The sequence below is a fragment of the Haliotis cracherodii genome, unplaced genomic scaffold (assembly GCF_022045235.1).
Source record: "Haliotis cracherodii isolate W230 unplaced genomic scaffold, xgHalCrac1.p SCAF_15, whole genome shotgun sequence".
Classification (NCBI taxonomy): domain Eukaryota; kingdom Metazoa; phylum Mollusca; class Gastropoda; order Lepetellida; family Haliotidae; genus Haliotis; species Haliotis cracherodii.
In genome coordinates this window covers 5,306,324-5,328,094 of record NW_027266270.1, presented here as the reverse complement: position 1 = coordinate 5,328,094, position 21,771 = coordinate 5,306,324, and the positions used below count along the sequence as shown (strand labels likewise).

General features: G+C 37.9%; 1 protein-coding gene across 9 annotated transcripts in view; it reads left to right on the top strand.

Moving 5' to 3' along the window:
* Positions 1 to 21,771, top strand: part of LOC139462190 (paired box protein Pax-6-like) — an 88,726-nt gene that overhangs the window by 44,232 nt on the left and 22,723 nt on the right. For 5 of the 9 annotated variants that reach the window (XM_071243755.1, XM_071243756.1, XM_071243757.1 and 2 more), the window contains 3 exons: positions 2,184 to 2,349; positions 5,795 to 5,884; positions 19,060 to 19,406. In XM_071243755.1, the coding sequence (XP_071099856.1) occupies positions 2,337 to 2,349; positions 5,795 to 5,884; positions 19,060 to 19,406 (450 nt within the window). In that variant the 5' untranslated portion in view covers positions 2,184 to 2,336. Of the gene's footprint in view, positions 1 to 1,291; positions 1,465 to 2,183; positions 2,350 to 4,211; positions 4,291 to 5,794; positions 5,885 to 19,059; positions 19,407 to 21,771 lie in introns of those variants that run through there. The other 4 variants (XM_071243758.1, XM_071243751.1, XM_071243754.1 and 1 more) reach the window with 3 other exon arrangements.

The following is a 21,771-nucleotide window of genomic DNA, read 5'->3' as shown; positions in this document are numbered from 1 at the left end:
AGAAACAGTATCATCTGTAGGAAGCTCAAAATGTCACTTTAAGATCCACCGAATCTCCACTCGTACAACTGAAAGAGCTAAATGAAGCATCCGTATTCTTTATATAAGATACTATACCATCAAACCAGCATTCCTGTATATCGCTGTGAGGCAACAATGTGCATGCCGGGATATTGCAGTAGGTACAGTGAAATGCACGGTGAGGTCATTACTATGCAGATCCTTGCTAGTCATTGATTGACAGCAAGATCAATGTACCTTATCATTTATACACAGACACATCGTGAAGCACTACAAATCCCCTTGACGTTCTCCATCATCCCAACTTTGTATTCACAGTCTATTTCTTCTTATTTTATTAGTATTTGCGTGTATAGATTATAGGGTAACCTATCCTGGATTGATTGTACCCTTCTCAACCGTGACGGGGTAAAGGTTTGGTGGTGGAGTTGGGCCTTGGAAGCCTCAGAACATTGCGTCGACTCCATTACCCAGTACGTTGTATGCATTTGTTATGAACATCACACGATACCATCCTCACACAAACGTTCCGCTGAATTCATATTTGTTGATACTCTGTGGGTCTGAAATGATATTCAATAGCTGACACAGATAAATGGTCGACTTCAGTTGACGAGAAACATATCTTTTTGTCGGGGAGCAGATGCCTTTTCAGAATAGTTATGATAAAATGGCATGCACTTGTATGCAAATTTCATAAATGTCAAGAAATGCTTTGAATGAAACAAGAAAATATCTTTCAGTGTCAAATGCATAAAAGAACTATGTTTCTGAATAGGATCAAGGTGATGTTCATTTCAATCAATAACACTGTTTGTGTCAGAACAACAACGTGTTAGAAACTATATACAGAACAAACATTGAGCCAATTGTGAAACAGACATTACGCATAATTTGGTGATGTTCATTGTTGCTTACAATCCTATGCTTACACTGTGGGAGAGAAAAAAAAACAATCCAATTTCACATGGAAATGCATTAGGAGTCGGGAATCCATTTCATCGATTTCATTATGTGGTGAAGTAGGCATTCTTCCTCGTTTTATCTTAGTTTTTCTTCTTCTTTCGTGACCAAGGATATGTAGATATTGTCGTCTGCATTTCACGATAAGTTTGAACGCATTTGCGAGAGCTCGAACTAGTTCCATTGAGCTTAGAACGCCGAGCGTGAACGATTGGCCTGCATGGACTGCCGCTTTCATGAGAAGTCTAGTGATATTGTTCCCCGGCCAATCAGCTCCTCAGCTGTAGAGGGGCAACCCACGATCTGAGACACTATAGCACTATAGCATGGAGGTGATACTACTACTACATACACGGGTGCCCTGTATTGAACGGGATTCCTCCTACCCTTAGGGATATAGTGTAGGATGGACACCCAGGCTAGCGTGGCCCACCTTTCCTAGGAAGTTGATGTCAAACTGATACACTGTCTCGCCTGAATGTAAGTCAGCCTCGGTCTATCTAGCTGTTGAAGTATGTGACAAGTCACACTTAGCTCTGTTTTCGTCACAGCGTGACACGACCACTGGACAGCCAGACTCAACACCTCTGGACAATATTCAACGATGCACTTTTTCTGTGACCCGTTCTCATAATGATGTGAGACTTGTTGTAGCATTTCGGGTGGCTTCGCTGATGAATGAATGACATTATTGATACTAGACTGTTATGTATATGTCCAGGTATGGACATAAACACATGTGTTCCCAATATACTTAATAATATCCAAATGCTGAGCGTACCTTGCGTCCTAAATTGCACAACAAGCGCTTATGCCTTTGCAGGCTTATCAGCGGACAAATTGTTGATATAATCCGGTAATTATTAACATTCAGCGACCAACCCGAGGGTGGGTTTAGCGTGAGAGAGGAATTATCGTCTCCTGGGCATGAGCCGTTGCGTAGGCACAGTGTAGAACAGAGGACATACGATACAGGCAGTTTGAAGCCCAATCTTTCTCAACTCCCTCAAGGCTGAAAACGGCATCTGATTTGGTCCGTGAGCGTTGACGATCTCCTCCCGTCGGCCATGTTTATTACAAGCGATTAGAACGACGGGATGTTGTATTTCAGACACCGAGCACGACAATTCAGGTGTGACCTCATACAATATAATTTAGGTATTTTGCGAGTAAATCACTGGTTCTTTTACCCCCTCCAGACCCTTCTAGTGTGGCCAACCTCCGGAGACTGCATGGACGCCCGGTAAACCACTACTACACGACTTTGGATTTATCTTCTCGCGAACAAGTGTTTGTTGGAGCAGACGACAAAACTGACAAGCAAACTGGATAGCTCACAGTTTGAGGACGCCATGCCTGCTAAAGGTTTGTCACCATTTATTACATATACACAAATCATAGATTTAGTACCACGTGAATTCGAGCCCTTGTGAGTGGTATATACAGACATACCATTACGAAATGTAAAGGGAACTTTTATAGACAAATGTAAACATCGGCCATTTTCAACCGTGAATCTGTAATCGAATGTGATGTTTTTCTCACAATTTCATATTTCATGTTATTTCATGAGATATTAGTCCTGTGGTTATTTTGTCATGAAACCAAACTGGGGGATTTAAAGGTGTAAAACACTTTCTCTTTTTTCACGTTTTCTGTCATTGATACGTTTCACGTAAAATAAAAAGTAATTCAATACTGTAAGAATATTTTTTTCAATTAGGTTACACGTCACTATCATCTATCTTGACCATACAATCAAGTGTCGTATAAAGCATTACCCATTTACACAATCAACATTTGATCCATGCAATGTTTTCAAGATGTTTTGATTTACATGAATACCAGTATTGGATTTTCATTTTTCACATTTGTTTAATTCATATATTCATATATATCAATATTTCTGAAAATACAAAAATAGCCTATAAACAGGATATTGAGCATATTATTTCAATGGATGAATTAAATATGGATTGAAAAGGAACTGCGTTTTACATCTTGAATAAATTGTTTTATTTTTTAGTATTACTGGATCCAAAATGTTTTACAGAACACTATATTTTATAACATTTGTGTACTAGTACATTTACCATTCTACTTCACGTCTAAATTGTTATATAGTATTTTCCTACAAAATGATAGCACTAAAAACATGTTTGTTACATACATTGATCAAAGAGATTACATTTAAAAGTGTAAACATGTGTGTATTTTTGTTGAGAATCCAGTTCGATTTGTTAGTGTTTTTCACGATACAGTTACAGTTTACACGTTACTCCTGCTTTGAATTTGGGAACATCCACGGCCGAAGTATTTTCCTAAACGGGTTAAAACCTTCTTAATGGGCATTTTTATGTAGGCTCCAACAATACAAAAATCTGTGATTAAGGTATAGACTTGAGTTATTTTCTATTATATTTATTGTCTGTATAGCTATGTAGCCGTGCTATTCAGGGAGCTGTTTCTTCTATATAGTGCAGCTGGTATGAAGAAGACGATGATAAAATTCATATAGGAGTAATGAAAAGCTTTTCTCAGCGTGAAGAGAAACTGGTAGAATCTGAGGTAATAGCATACGCCCAACTCAACGGGATGTCAGGAAAATGGCGACGAAACAACACCGCCTTACGGAGTATTCAATCGTTAGAAGAAATTGGCCATTTCCGATAAAATCGGACTGTGTACGATCACGTTTTCAGACATGGAAACATTAAGTTGACCTGACGCGAAACACAGGATTGTCGTAGCAAATGGCTAAAAGAGACAAGTTAGGGGTTTTCTATGACTTGAACGATTTCTGTAGTTAGCCCCGTCCTTATGATACCGATCTGTGTCAAGATTTGCAAGTGCCGTGTCCGAATTCCGTTAAGTCCTCCCTTGTAGAAGTGTCGAAATTGTAATGAATACCAAATACTTGCCAATAGAAGGAACACCGTCTTAAAGATCTCTCGACATCAATAAATTAAGACGATAGAAATCAAGAGTCCGGAGTGACTAGCGATACTGGTGGTTAGGAGAACCTAGCCATGGTTCTCCTTCGACTCATGTGAGACTTCAGTGCTAATTGACAAAGGGGCTTTCCCTTATCCCAGCTCCCTGCTCATGCATTTTCAACATTTCGCTTGCTAAGTCGACTGTAATTATAACTAAATCCTTTGAATAATGATGCCCGCAATATTTTATCGTTTGCTACGACCAGAGGCCTGGCGCTGTCCAAAAGGATGCTGCTATCTCGAAAGGGATTCGGATCGGGGATAAACGTTTTATATGGTAGCCTTAACAAAATGCAGACGCTCTCATTAGGTGACTATTAATTTTTCAGCGTCATTTCCTTCTTATCCTCCAAGATTAATTTGTGATTTCAATAAAAATCATTTCATATGCTGTCAACTGTATGAAAATGACGTGTTTACACTATACAGTATAGGAATGAGCACTGCCAGCATGTGATCTGGTTTAAAGCAACGGTAAAGATATAGGTATTTAATGGCATTATTTAATCTAATGCATTACTCTACCAGTGTATCTATTCAACCGCTCTCTCTCTCTCTCTCTCTCTCTCTCTCTCTCTCTCTCTCTCTCTCTCTCTCTCTCTCTCTCTCTCTCTCTCTCTCTCTCTCTCTCTCTCTCTCTCTCTCTCTCTGGTTTCGATGTCGTGCTTTCAAGTAGTAACGTCCACAAAAGTAACATTCTCATTCCCACTGTAATCTTTTCCTTTTCAGTCGTTACTTTCCTTGTAACTTCAGGCCACTAGCAAGCTAAGTACGATGTATGAGGCAATTAAATTCTGTAATGGCCATGTAGATGTACACGCGTGTTAAGACGGCCCGCTAATTTAATTGCTATCCTGTTTTAAAATGTAAGTGTCATATTGTGTATCCCTCACATACACTAATTCCATGTTTTCAAGTCACTGAGACTGACTAGTAGCTTTGATCGATTATTTTAGAATCAAATTCACAGAACTGTCACCAATGCCATATCAGGTTTGGAAACATCTCTTTGATCACGTGATCATCTAGTGAAAATGTAAACAAAGTATTCAGGCGACAATCAATCATTCTAATCGATCTTGACCATAATTTTCTCAATTAACATAGCGTCACAAACAATTCCATTTTATGGGAAACAATTTAACCTAGGCCTCCATCCAGCATAAAAAATGAAATAATAGCTAATACAGTAATGAAATTGGGTTTCTTCAAAGCAAATTTCATAACAGTTATCAAACCAGGACGTTGCATTTATTTTGATGCGGAACGTGTTTTGTCACATTACCTGACATAATTTTTATGAATGTGTGAGTGCGTTTATGTCATGGAACTGGATATCAACACTCCAACTATTGAGATACTCATTTTTTACACATTTATAGTATGAAAAGATTCCCATGGTAGGGGCTAAGCGTTGCACAGACACATATGCATATTAAGCTGGGAGGGAAAGAGTTGACATGTCTGAAGGATTTAAGCAATCTATCACGTGTCTCGACCAACTTCAGATACAGAGATGGAGATGAGACATGCATTCACGTTTACCTGTCCCGATTAATTACTTACAGGTAAGACTAAAGAGCGATCTCACTCCCGTAGTGGCAAAGAGCCGTCCGTTCTGTGTGTACAGTATGAAAAGCCTGGGGCTATAGTGTATCTCCTTGTCTTGGTCCTCTTTCCTGGCGTTTGGCAGAGACTGGCGACGGTCCTATCTATCATTGTTGCTATGTATTCGAAGAACAACGTGCTAATATGGCAGATATGAAGTGGCCTAGCTTCTCTGATTCTCATTTATATCTTGTTGTGTTCTCCAGAGGAAGACACGAGCCCTAATAGCACCAACCACAGTGATGCTGGGAGCACCGGCAGTGGAAGCAATGCTAAGAAACATACACGTAAACGAGGTAAGACATTCATTATAATCCATTATCAAGTAGAATCATATATTTCTTTGGATAATGCATGATAATATCTGACAAGTTTCTTCTTTTCTAAATTTACTATACGCCAATGCACTGTATATTATGCCACCTGTATTTTTTCTAACAGACACCATAAATGGGAATATTATAAAGAATTCTCATTTTCTTGATTTTTGTATTATCAACTTTTAACAATGGTATTGTTACTTGCATCAAATAAGGATCATCAAGTTATGTTGACAGAGGAGAAACCCTTCTGTTTATTTTTGTTGATAAGGTTAATAAGGGTTCTCATATAAGGTGCAACACAAATTGAAAAAGACATTTTATGAAAGCTAATGTTATATTGAATATAATGTAGGCGGGTATTTGAGCAAACTATATAGAACTATTTGTAGATGTGAGTATATCCGTTCGATCTGTTTTATTTATGATTAAGATACAGAAGACACAGAAGGGAATATTAATCAATATTGTGTTATTTGAACAACAACAGACATATTGTCTCATATGTAATTTGGTGAGAAATCAGTCAGAATCATGCTGACCGAGACGATGTTAAAAAATTTAGAGTTGTGTTTTAAGCAAACTGGTGTTATGGACTTGCATTGTGTAAGCATCCATGCACGTGCGTCTGAACTGTTAGGTTCTACGTTTATATTTGGTTACTCTGCCGTGTTTAAGACATTCAATAATTAATCATAAGTCATGCATCAGAGAACTAACACCAACAGTAATATCTGTTACTTCTAGTGCTTCGACGATCAATGTGTTTGATAATTAATGATCATACATCTATGGCGTAGTTTGTATTAGGCGGTCTGAGTTGGGGTGGTTCTTTCTACACGAGGCCTCTATGAAATGTAATTATATTTTGTTAACGAAGCTATAACATCTGGACGTTCTTTTATTGTTTTACCAACATACATGTGCGAATCGACCCAGTGCAAATCATGGACTTATCCAGATGACTGCACAAGAGTGAAATGATATAACGTTGATTTTGTATTCACGAAAATATACGTACGTTTCCGAATACACATTCACAACACTCGTTCAACAATCATAGAGTGAAAACTCCGTTTTCTGTCCCTACATATTTTGATAATAGTTGTATATGTACAGAGTAAGACTAAGTTTTAAGTTTTCACTGTGTTGTGTTACGTTACCATTTGTGAAAATGCAGATTATCAATGTGAAGGAGTCATATCATCATTACAGTGAACAATATTTTGCGACAAATATTCGACGTTATTTGTCGGGCATTCGCCACAATCAATGATTAGCAACAGTATTTAATCTTTAACCTCAACGATAATGTGAAAGATATCGACATTCATTTCATATTTCATAGCTGTCTGTCTACTAAACGAAACGTAAGATATGAGATAAGATACCTTCTATAAAAAGCTTTGATTTATGAATAGCAATTAATGTCAGTTTTAATTAGAAAAGTTCAGAATGCGAGTGGTATTATATGAAAGCAGTGTGGTGTTGTCATATTTCCTTCATTTTAAGTCTCATACCTGGCATATAGAATTCCAGAGAATTTTTTGCCAAGCTCCGTGAAGAAAAATCGATATGTCACCTTAAAAAGATTGAATATTTTCGCTTTTCGCCACCGTCTATTGCCTCGCTTGCTCAGCAGAACTCATGATACTGTCGACATCAAAAGCTCATGTCTTACAATCTGAGCTAAAACCGCCAGAAATTATGCGGAAATTAGCATATAAATAATTAGATCCCATCGCATTTACCTGGCTTGCTTATTTCAGTAATTTAGGAATCAAGCCCTCTACTCCTTGACAATCTTCTAAGGCCGGTTTTCTCTTTTCATTACATTCCATAAGCACTTTTGATCTTCAGTGCCGGCCGGGGGAAGAAGTTCTTTAATCACACTTTAATACTTTTCCGATGAAGTCCGTATTTTTACTAATTGGTCATGTCAGACTTTTAATCGAAGGATAGCTTGACGTGGTTTAATGTGTACCAGTCGATGATGTTGTTCTCTACTGGGTACATAAGGGAAAAGGTCATGTTCAGTTTGACGTCATATCCGTAGTTTCGTGAATACATCGCCATTATGTTTTAGTAATTGCACACTTACAAAATAAGCGTACTTGTGTTGAAGCTCTTTCACAATAGTCTTCGTTACCTTTATGCTACAGATAGTTTTATTTGTACAACCTTTCGGAGCTAAGTGTATGCCTATATCATACAATTTAGTGTTAAACATTACATCCAAACCGCTCACAATATCAACACAACTGGTTATTATAAAGACCACTGTTTTGTCTTGTAGTATAACCTATTCCAATATACGTGTTGTCTTTCCCAGACAATACGATTAATTATCAACATGATAAGTATTGAAATCATATTCTTCTTTTCACAGTTCAAAATGTGAACGTGTCTAAGCTTTGAGGTTCTCCTCCTTCGTCAGCCTTTGACAACCACCATGTGATCTATTTACACTGCCACCAAAATCTAAAGTGTGGGAAATAGCTTCTCTCCACATTGATCTTACGCCGTATCTCTCAGCCTCAATCAGGTCTTTAATTATCGGCGTTAGGAGCCGTAATTTAACCCTGACAACGAGACAAATAAATATTCAATGTTCCTGTTTGATTTCGAGTTGTTTTGGTTGTAAGGACAACAGGACTTTTAATCGGTAATATCGCCGTGAACGTTTGCAATATATTTATCTGTCACTAGATGTATTTCCGAAAGAAAAGTGTAATTACTACTGCAGAAGGACCGGCACTTATTTCTTTGATAATGCTTCAACTCTGTTTGAACGTTGTGCCAATATCATAATACTACAACTGTTCTAGCTTCGGTTGTGTACTTTATGCCATGAAAATAGACATGGCATGAATAGATGTATGACGTTACCGTGTCTTATTTATGCACATCCCAATTTTCACGTTATGACGTAACAACTGTGTAATATATACATTTGGTGTGCACAGATGATAAGATATGACGCTGGAATTGTAATCACAGTAAGATGTTTTACACAACACAAAACCATAACTTCTTCTGTCATTTTGAACAAAGCGTCTTGTATTATGAAATCAGTAGTATTTTGTATACGTAATGGAAATGATAGGACCAGAAACTTTCTCAAAGCTGGTTACAAAATGATTCATATCTTATCGAATAGCCCTCCTTGACGCACTCAGTATATGTTGTTTCTCCACGTGGAGCGGAAACATGTAATAATTACACATAAACTAAATTCAAGAAACTTTACTGTCTTGTCATTGGTGGCACGATACTGTTTCCACTGTTTGTTAAACTGAGTGTTAAATAAGCTCAGTGATCAGCTTTGTATAAACCCTTTCTCGTGATCATAAATCTGATTTCCAAAAGCGTATATGAATAAATGTATTTGTAAAAAGTTTTGAAACTAAAAGGTTAAACTGTATCATTTAAATATATATTTTTACTTTCCAATTTTACATCCATATTCAAATGCACTGCGGCATTATTATTATTATTATTGTTATTATTATTATTATTATTATTATTATTATTCCGTTTCGTCAGATTTCTTTGTAATTGATCTCCAAATTGTTGGAATATGAAAATACTTAAACTGCAACGAATCTGGAACATGTTACAGAACTAGTTATTCATGTTTGACAATTTTGGAAAATGAGGTCTCTGGATCGAAGTTTTTCTTCCCTTCGTTATCATTCCCGTCTGTTTCAGCTTGATTTCCAGTGTTTGGGTTTTGTGTGTCCTGACTGCCGAGTTGTTAAACACTATTCAAACAAAACCCGAGACGACACTTAGCTGTGTAGCAAAACATGCTTAAAAGATGCTAAGGACCCAAACCGTTGCCAGATGCATGTATTTCCCACTTCAAAGGCAGCGCGTATCAGAGCATGTGTTGGCACAACCATAGGCATCAGCAACATTGGCATAACATTCCGAAAAAATAACATCTAAAATCACAATATTTGAGAAAATTAATGAACAGATTCATCTAAGATGTCCTTCAGTGTATCAAAAACACAAGGAACAGAGTCCTTGTAACAACTTGCTGACGGTTCGTTTGTTTTTATTTAACAATTTGGGCACCGCAGATAAACTGTAGTTTGTTTATCTACAACAAATTGCATTCTATGAACACGGTGTTCGTTCGGTTTCAGCTTCTGGGTTATGGGATTCCAGTAGAATGAACTAGCTCCCCTTTGAAAAATTCAAACTTTGTTTAGATGATTTTCTAGACATATGGACACTCGTAGAGACATGGCATTGGCAAAAGCAGATAATTCAACGAGGGCGACAGAAGAAGTTATTTTTTGTAACTTAACCAAACTAAGCATGTGAAGTCCCAAAGCATATTCCGGTTTTTTTTATATCCCACGACAAGGCTATGTTATTACTCTTTTTGGCAAATAGGCGTCATTTTATTAGAAATAATACAAAGTATCCTACAAGTTGTGACAGTCGCACTTTGGAAATATTTATGCTGAAATAAATCCAACTTATATATCAAAAGGTGGATGCTTTCTTTATATTATCCCGGGCACACTTTTGGCGTTCTTGTAATGCCGTGCTATCACATTTTCATGAGAACAATTTAATCAGCCATAAGACAGCGGCGCTCATGTGTTTATTCTTCAAACAGTTTTCACTTAACACAATGTTGACATATGATATTAGTCTGCCTTAAGCCGTTTGTGGTACTTCTTAAATGTATATTCTTCCATCATACATGATCAGAGACACAGACCTACTTCACATGCGTCGTTGTCGTGCTTGAGTTCATGATCACTTCTAGTAAATGCTTCATTTAATTTCGATATCTTTATGGGCCGTAGAAGCACAGGTCAGAATTACCAAAACCTTCACCATGACACGATGACACCAGCGACATATAACTGACATTATTGTTTCTATTGTATATTCAAGTTTGAAAGAGATGAATAGTCAAAGTTTACACTTTTTCTTTCACAGTTCTATTTGAACATTAGATGCAGTTATCTGGATGTACATTATGTCATTTTGACAAAATACTCATAAAGTACATGGGGTTATTCTTACGACTCTATTCTGTGTTCATTATGATATCTAGTACTCGTTAATCATATTATGGTAGAAAACAAAATGACTGACTTGGAGATCTGTTAATTAACAACATGGAGGGGCCTTCGCTTTTAGGGTAGATGTAACAAGGCCTGGTATCAGCAGAAAATTGGCGTTTTGGGAAAAGAATGTGTTGACTTGTCCATTAGGTTGCTGCCTGTCTGGAGACCATTGGACAGTTGAGGTCACTAGCAAGGCCAATTTAGTGACCGCCGCGGAGCTGTGGTAATTAATGATGGGTTTATCAGCTGCGATGGACCCACTGGATGGTGTAGCTGTTGTACTATCCAACAGTGGTCATCCATTGTGAACCGCATTTGTAGCCATTAGTATTAATGGCGATTAGTGTGGCGATTGAGTCGTGTGCGGCGGTCACTAATTCACACTTGTAGTCGAGTAGTGAGTGCATTTAACGCTGGGTGTCCACTTAGCATATGTTCGCCGATGAAGCATCTAAACGCTAGAGGTTTATTTATATCACACATATTACATTTCTTATGAAGGTTATGCAGTGGGTGTAAATGTACACACTTTCTACGTGTTTTGGTTCTTGAGATATTTTTGTCATCTCTTTCATATACAACACTGGAAAGATTATAATTACACACATGGTATAAATATATACTCTATTTTTTCGACGCAGCTGAAACAAATGTATACCCAGGTGTAGACGAATTCTTGTTGCTTATTCTTAGATGCCACATTTAACTATACACAGGTGAGGGTCGTACACACAAGTAAGTAGCAACTTTAAGTATATAAGATCTCCCATTGAGACTCTCGCGGATCTTATTACGAGTATGTTCGGTCTCAGTGTTTAATATTATAGAATGTGTCAGAAGCCAGCAGGAGGGTGACGATGACTGATCAAAAGACCTGATGATGTGTAAAAAATGACGTTTTTGTCGTTCTATGTCTTGCTGAACGTGTTATAGCCGTATTTGAAATTTTGTGGTCTATGTCCTACGCTTAAGGTATTTCAGGAGCTGTTTCTCACGACTCGCCACACAGTTGACTTGGTGCTTGAAATGGGTGGACTTCCCCTACAGACCATCAGTTTAGAATGATGAATAGTGGTGACTGGTCAACACGACCGCTAGTTTAAGATGATGTATCATTGTCGAGTGGTGTGGGCCACCGTACAATCATGTTGAACATTGTAAACTATCTGTTTCATGACCGCTCGTTGTTGTTATTATGAGTGCCAATTTCGCCAATCGAAACTGGCGCTTGGCACAGAAGAACCACTGGGATAATCTTCCTTAATCAGTCGGAACAGCCAAGCCCAAGTCAATTACACTAGTTGGAAGAGGTGGAATCGGCTCGGAAATAGACAGCTAAGCAGCGTCACCGCAGAGACGCTTTTCCCGTTCGAGGCTTACCAAGCCTCTTCGAAGTTGTTTAAATCACTCTGAAATGGAAGCGAAATTGAATTTTCTCTGAAATTTTCTCCCTGATATGGTCCTCCGATTTAGTTACTACGTTTTGCAAGTTGCGAAATATCTTCCTCGCACGGGTTTTGCGTTTGACGACACAGTTACAGAAGCATTTGCGTTTCAATTTATTCATGAAACAAACATTATACAGAGTCAAGCTGAAGCCAGTTTCTGATGTGCTTTATTTCGTATGATATGTTCCATTTCTCACAATTGTTAGTTCCTTAATAAAAAATATATCTTATTTTATTAGTTTAATGACGATCATATATTTCAGAACGTTTTGAAAGGTATGTCAAAACTCACGAACGTAGATACCTTAAACGGTTCCTTAAGAACAAATCATTTCTGTGTACATGGTCGAATATCTTGTTCTTGCGTTTAACTATTAGAATATCCTTTGGTTGAATCAGATCTAATTGTGCAGCCCACATTTAGTCCAAGCGATGCTTAAGCAGTAGTCTGTAGGATAGCAATGCCATTAGATTCATAATCCCGGTTCTCTTCCACGCTTCCCTCAATTCTCGGAAGACTACGAGATTCCCGCGAGACATAACCGTGTTTTGAGCTGTGCCATTGATTCATTTGCCCTTGTCAAGTGAAACCCGCTCTGCCAACATTTGGCAGTTGTCATTCAAAATGCATCATAAAATTGCCTAATATCTTAATTGCTGTGTTGTCCGATCGTACAGGGCTTTAAATCCCCCCATAAACTTTATTGGAACGAATAACATTTAGTTATTTACACTTAAAAGACTTGCAGTAGTCCTCCTGTGTCATCTAGCAAAATGGTTGAGGCTTGAACCGACAACAGTTCAAATAATATTAATATCATAAATCATTCGCCAACACGGGATGCAATGCGAGTGGTCTTTGTGCATCAAACATGATTAATGAAACATGTAATGAATTTAATGCTATATATTCCATTTTACGTACTTCACAACATCGTAACGTTAAATTGATTATTTCACAGTACCGTTATGCTATATTATAGTTTGACAATACAACATCTGAAAAGCATATGGTTCACAACTGGTATAATATTTCAGCTTTATTTTTAAGGTAAAATGTATACAGGATAAAAAAGGATATTTCATATTTGAAACATGCCATTCTGACATTAATGAATGCAGTTGTTTGGTTCGTGTCTCGCATCGTAAGCATTAGTAATGGACATGGTTTGCAAAATAAGGTAGACTGTATACTGAAAAGCGGACAAGCCCTTTGTGTAATCATAAGGAATCTCTGCTAAAAGCAGAGTCCATTGTACCATTCCGACTACATCACAAGGATGTGTTTATGATTTACTATCAAACAGTGATGATACCAGGTGTTCCACTTAAAGAAAAATCTTTGATAATAACCGTGAGTATAAACCACGGTTGGACACACGTGTGACCATGAGAATAAAGGAAGTAAATTGGTTTATTACAGCTCATGATGATGTCGCTGTGATATGCACGTTGCACGTGACTGTTATGGGCAGGATCACGTGGCTAATGTTGAGTAATCGTCCATGGTACTGAATCAAGTATAGATATCACCTTTCGTGTAATAACGCATTGGGGGTGATTTGTGAATTTGTCAAGTGCAACAGGTTTTGAACAATGATCAATTTGTAAATATATATTAATGTTTGTTCAAATTATTTAAAATACTAGCTTTGTTTTGAGAGAGATGAAGAACACAGATTCAAATGATGTTGTGTACCATAATGCTTCAGTACATTCATAAACTAGGAAATAGTCAATACAATCACAAAGTTAAGAAGTCGTTATACCTATCGCTGGTTGTATACATGTATAGGACCCGTGAAGATCCGGGATAGAATAGGTCTTCAGCAACCCATGCTTGCCTCCCCGTGAAGATCCGGGGTAGAACAGGTCTTCAGCAACCCATGCTTGCCGTGAAGATCCGGGGTAGAATAGGTCTCCAGCAACCCATGCTTGTCTCCCTGTGAAGACCAGGGGTAGAATAGGTCTTCAGCAACCCATGCTTGCCGTGAAAGGGGACTATGCTTGTCTTAACAGGCGATCAACGGGATCGGGTGGTCAGGCTCGCTGACTTGGTTGATGCATGTCATCGATCCCAATTGCGTGGATCGATGCTCATGATGTCATTCACTGGATTGTCTGGTCCAGATTCAATTATTTACAGACAGCCGTCATATAGCTTCAATATTGCGGAGTGCGGCGTTAAACAACAAACAAACATACAAAACATACATGTATAGTCATGGATGAGAGATGCATTCATAAGGTGTCTAAACGCCTTCATGAAAATTCATGTTTGCAATATCTACAAATATGATGGTCATACAGTGAACGTCAGCACTACCTGAGGCGATGTCTTAGCGCGACTGTCCTCTTAGGATTATATTTACGATTTTAGACATTGTGTGTCCACGTATGTGACAGAACGTGGTGGTTAGGCGCTAATTTATGTTGGACCTCTTGTAATGTCGAGGATTTGGGGCTCCTCGCTTGACAGTGCACTGCAAAGCATGCGAGTCTATGTGTCGGACCCAGAAACAACGACACGGGAATGTGAGGATCTCGCTGTTAGCTACGAGGTGTAGAAATCGTACATCACACGTACAAAATGTGTATTTATATATATATTATATACTAACACAACAAAAAAATTCAGATATTACTATTCATTACAATAATGGAAACAAATAGACACTCTCAAAATACAAGCTCTGATTACATGTACGTTACATTTATTAATGTGCAAGCTTTTATCCAGCGCTTTCAGAATAAAACACAAGTAGTGAAAGAAGTATTCTTATCGACGAGAGTACAAGTATTATTTAGGATAGACATAAAATTAGCTGACAGATTTGTAGGGGCAAATGCAACATGTAGCCCAAGGTGATTAAGTAAAATATCACTTAGCCATCGATAGTTTGGCAAACTTGCCTCATATTCCCCTCGTAAACGTTCCTCTCATGGTAGCACAGGGCAGTGGTGGTGTATTAGATTACAAGTGATATGGAATGAGAGTAACTATTATATGGACATAAACTGTTGCATTCTTTGTTGTAGGGCGCTACTAGATGAACCTCATGATGTCAGTAGAGTCCTTTAATATCAAAGTTTAGAAGATCAGGGATTGAAACAATTTCAGCCTTGACTATCGCCATCTGGTACGCACATTCCCCAATACACGTAAATGTTAATCATAAACTCCATTTTTCTTTCATTTGTGTCAGTGCCTAAATAAGAGATCTAGACTCTGTATTAACAGCAACTCGAAGTGTTGAAGACAAACTTGTTGTTTTAAATCTACTTTTGATATCGGCTTTGAACTTGCATCAGTACTTACTATTTCTGGAAGCAGGAGACTTCGTGCGAAACGGATGAAATATCTTTTGGTTTCTTGCGAAGTTCTTAACCGACCGCATAGTTTCAAATGCAGATCCTGTTTATCGTTTTTGTATCAGTGCCTAAAAAAACAGTCGGTGAATTCGTTTGAAGTATCATTGTTTCGTGTTTGAAGTATTATTGTTTCGTCTTCGTAGCCTGCCTGAATATGAATGATGCCCACATGAGCTGAAACTGTATTTCTTATCTTTCCTTATGCAGATCATCTTAGATTATATTTTGAGTTATGGGAACTGTTAATTTAAGTTATATTTAGTGCCATTAAGAGAGGCTGACAGTATTCCTCGGGTAGCTGTGGTCAGCAATCCACGTGCGGCGCACGCGTATCACTCCTGTGGCGTTGTTTCCTCTGTTAAAAACACGGTCCTCAATACGAGTGAATAAAAGGAAATTATGTCTAATGTGAAATCGTCAGGAATAGGGTAGGGAGCCCAAGGAAGGCCGTTAACGGGGCTAGTTTCTCAAAACTGACGTCTTGCACTGACATAAACCGGAAGCCGTCTGCTAGTCCTACGAGCCCGAGGCGGAAGTCGACTGTTTCTGCTATCTGCTGTAGCCGAAGCCAGATTTCTCCGCGAGCTCCTGGATTGTGAAGATGTTCTACGAACGGATGCTCTTAATTTAGTTATTTTGTCCAAATGAAATTAAAGAAAATACCGCATTGTACGGTCAGCCTTTTGTGTTCTCGAAGTGATCTCTCTATTGTCTTGATAACTGACATTTGTTCGCTGTCCACAAAAGGTTGCAATTAATCCTTGACGAGAAACTCTTTATTGTATTGTGAGTGCGATTACTTGTAAGTGAGATTATATGCTGTCTTAGAGACGACACTAGTTTCGTTACCACGAAAGTGCAAATTATTACCTGAGGTATGGCACTATCCCACATCCACTCCTTGTCAGTTAACGCCTCACAGATACAGCACCGGTTACTTCGTATTTCTGGTCAAAACTTCTTTTCCATAGATAACGTGCGCTTAGTTAGTAAAATCGTTATCTGATAGATCGTGAACTCAGGAGGAGCTGTTGCTTTTTAAATTTAGTTTTAGATATCACGGGGTACGACGAAAAGTCAAATGTCTACCTTCTCTGATGTGATAACTGATTGTTTAGTTTCCAAAATGAAGTTGTCAGCAATTTACTAATATTATTTGACTTAGCAAGAAACGTAGACAATTAAAGCAAACATGAGCTGTAAGGTGTGAGTAGCTAAAGCAAACAGACAAGTGTGTTGTCGGCATTGACAGCCAATGACATCTAACCGACAGGGCGCTTTAATGTAGCATTAACGCTTGAATGGGCATCAGCTATTGTCTTAAGTGTTTAAACAGAATACGTTATCAATCCGCCTCCGGTCATCTGTTCAAGAAACCAAGACTATCCTTTTGGTCATTGTTTCCAGGATAGAATTACTCAGATCAAATATGAACTTTTGATACATTTTCAGACGATATCATTTTTTTATTTAAGATGACAGTGTCAATAAATAATAACGGGAAATATGTACGTCAAGTGTATTCTTCCAAGATAAGGACATATCTTTCTTCATATATTGGATTCTCCTTTGTCCTATCAATATGGCATTTTGTTTAATTTTATATCCATAATACTGAGTTTTATTTCACTGTCAAAATACGGTATTATTTTCTTAGCCAAAGCTTACGTCCTCGCATTTCAAAGCAGAATATCAGGCTTGCAATATAATCATATGATGATATACGATACGCTATTGATGATACGACGAAGCTGTGCGGATCATGAAGATATCATATGGCGGGTTAAGACATCAGAACAATACATTCGCCTGTCACCTGAGATATTATAGAAGGCAATAAATTTCCCTTAAAGCTAATTATCATTAATGCTGACAGTAGGACGTCACAACTATCAAACGAGTATGTTTTTCTTGTCTTACTTCACGAAGAAGCGTTTAGTGCTCTCATACAATAATACCACAATGAATTAAGAAAGTAGTTTCATATCTGATGTATCATTGTACGTTTTGTTTCCTTTAAATGGTTTAAAAAGAAAAAAATCACAGACATTATGTCTGTCTAAAACCAAATCGTGTAACTCAATACGGGCAATGCTCAACCATATTTTGGTTTTCATAAAAGCCTTTGTATTATTTCATATTGCCGCCAGAACGTACCAAAAATAAGAAGAGTTCCCAGGAATACCACACGCTCAGATATAGATTTTAAGCGATACCATATCAGTGGAATATTTTAAAGAAACAGTTTGGTGATTATACACAATGCTATGCTATAGGGGTAATTAATATTTGCATAAAAATTAAATGTCATTGTAAAGGAAAGGACACCATTTTACATAAAAATAGATAATCACATCTTTGATCAAACAGGGACAATTATCCTACCGGTTTTTTTGCGTACAATAATTGTATTTTTCTCCCAGAATATTATATTTCACGTTTGAAAAGCTGCTCTACATGACGGCATGAGTTTTTCAACGTTCTCTGGAACCATACCTGTTCTATTCCTTCTCAGTACAATAGACGTATATTAACAATTTGCAATACAATTGATAAATTAATTTATTGATGCTTCACAATTGGTTTTAGCTAACCGTGTACAACTAGATACGGGAGACTGGGAGTTATTCTTCCGTAGAAATGAAACCTTTCAAGCATGACACGTTTCTGTGCAGAAAATTGTGGTAGGAAATAATATTAATTCCTAGACTGTTGGTTGTGATAGTCGGTTGGTTTTCATTTGGTCATACCTCATTATGTTAATGAATGGAATAGTTGATATTATACTCACCAACATATGGTGTTTCAAATCGTGGAAACCTCGTGTCAGATCAAGTGATAAAAGTGAAAGATGTATTGTTATCTCTCTTTTTTCACCCCAATGTTAAGGCTTTGTGTTTGATATATATTAGTGGCTTGTTCCAGCATGTTTGTTTATTACTGTACGCAACAACATGATTCCGTCATAATTTCATACGTTATTGCTTCGTTATTCTTATTGACGGTGTTTGAGTTTCGTGCTCATCTTAAATATGTCGTTGAAATAGAGGATATGCATATCACATACTTATATAACATAAACGCAAATTATGAGTAAATGTAAAGTGCTGATTTTTCTAGAATATGATTTCGTCTGTTATATCAAAGGTTGATAGATGTTTTATATTGTTACTCAGCTTATTTACATTCCCACCTACTCACATTGTTTATTCATACAAATATGTTATTCTTGTAGGCCACAGTGGAGTGAACCAATTGGGCGGAGTGTTTGTTAATGGTAGACCATTGCCAGACTCAACAAGGCAGAGAATCGTCGAACTTGCCCATAGTGGCGCCAGACCCTGTGACATATCTAGAATTTTGCAAGTATCGAACGGTTGTGTGAGCAAAATTTTGGGCCGTTACTACGAGACCGGCTCCATCCGGCCACGGGCCATTGGTGGCAGCAAACCAAGAGTGGCTACAAATGACGTTGTTTCAAAAATTGCGCAGTTTAAACGCGAGTGCCCGTCTATATTTGCTTGGGAAATCAGAGATCGGCTGCTGTCTGAAGCTGTGTGCAATCAAGATAATATTCCAAGTGTGAGTATTCATTTGTATATACCCTCATCATGCATAACATCTGACACTTCAGCGATGAACAAACATACTTATGTTAGTGAGGAAATGATATAATATTCTTGGGAGCATTATGCAGAGGAACATGCTGATACAAAATTACCTCCTTTTCTACAGTTCTGATGGGCTTTGTAGACTGATTTGAAGGTGTTATATCAACCTAAACGTAACAGTTAATCATGAAATCAATAGGAACCTCTTGTAACAATGCATTGATCCAACATTCTTGGACCAGATGGTAGTGTTCCCAGTATCTGTAACTGTATTCTGTGTCAAGTCTACTATTTTGGGAGGGTATTGTATTAACCATTAAGGAAAATTATATTCCACCACAGTTTATAGAAAAGGCTTCACCAATACGACTGTATGATATGGTCACCGTATGTGACATATTTCACCGTAGCCTACCAGAATGTTCACAAACAATACTCTGGCTTAAAATGTCTATTATGAAAAACTATTTCACAAGATATTAACTTAATGAAAATGGCTCTGAGATAGCGCATGCAACTGCTTTCCCTTGATTAACACCACGGCCTACACGTGAAATCAATATTTTCATTTTAAGGTGCAATACGACTGTCATGTCGCAAGCAATTTTGGAATTTTAAGGTTAAACTGTAATCACTTCCCAGCCAGAACGTCACTGATTCAGACAGGGAAGATGGGCACGTTAGGTCAGTATGACAATCAACCAATCAGAATACACGTTAGGTCACGTGACAATTCAGAAATAACACCACGCAGTTTCAGATATATTTTATCGAACCTGTTAAAAAAGTGTTGTGGTCCTGTGTTGTATCCTTCAGATACTCAAGGATTCTCGCTTAGCTTTATATTAGTAGCAACCTAACACATCTACATCATTCAGAACTTCAAATACAGGGTTTTTATATTGGCTGGTGTATTCTTTTGATCTGTGTTTTATTGCAGTGTATCGTTGCAGTGCTACTACAAAACACTTTTTTATTACCTTGTTTTATCGTTTTGTCCACTGGATACCGTTTAGCTCACGAACGAATACTCGTACAGCGCCACGTAGGGAAGCAGTGTGTTGTGGCAATGGGGAAGGCATAATGTGTATTTCATGTAAAGTAGGGTTTAAGTATGGGCAATGGATCAAATCTATTGTTCACGTGTAGCGACTCGGAAACAGTTAGGAAGGAGAGAGTGCATTTATAGTATGTAAAAACTAGGTATGGACAATATTTAACCAACTTTACTTTAAAACCAACCGCATTAATGTTTGATACATTAAGTACATTCTTTATGTAGAGATACATTATGATCTTACTTCACTATCATATTGAACTTTGATTATGTTGAAAAATATGCTATTATTCCTTACTCTAAAATGGTTATTGTCATGTCCTACTGACGAAACGTTCAGTGTTTGAAAGACACCAAAGTGCAAGTAATACTGCTTTTGGATTCTCCAACAGGTACTTTTCGATTTAGGGATATTTTGTTCATAGTGATGGTAGACGAATTCTCACATACCTTCAATAATCGTACACTCTAGTGTCCCTTGTTTGCTATGACTTCTGCATACATCCCTCAACACCTGCAGAAAACATAAAATAGGATACATAATAATGCTAAAATAAACACAAACAGTTTATCATCGTCGGTGGCGGCAATCCTATATTTAATAGAGACCCTCAAAAACGTAAGGAGAGGTTTTCTGAACTGGCAAACAGAAACTGAGGCTAGAGTCTCTGTTTGGCCATTGAAAACACACAGCACGACTTCTTACGGGGAGTACAAGAGCAGAGCGCCACCTATAGAGCAGGCATTCTGCTAGAAGCGAGATGACGGTCCCATCTGTTCTCATCAGTGCCCATTGTGGCTCAGCTTCAAAGATGCGCCACAATTGTCCTCAAATGTGTGGTGTTTGCTGGGTAAAGGATATTATATTTAACATGTTTTGTGAGGAAATTGCTGCTTGGATTGAAAGACCCCTTGCAGTGAGCGAAGCCTATACGTGAGACGAAATTTGGGCTAGCAGGAAACATGCCCATACTCCGGCCCTCCACGCCCCGTAAATCTCTCTGTTGGGTTCAGATAAATGCTAAGAAGATAAAGGTTCTGTATGGCGTCAATAAAGTCTCACTACCCTCTACTGATATTTAACGATTCAATAAAGAGCCCTGTTTATGATGCCAAGTGCATACTTATATCCCATCCATCGAGGGGTCCTCTTAGCAGGGTTTCCCCACAGACATGGGGTCAGTACAAGAGTGATTGGGATTCTCGACCCTGTTTGGACCTTTTCTATCGACACCTATAAAAATTACATGGAATGTAGGCTGTGTATTTGGTCTAGAGT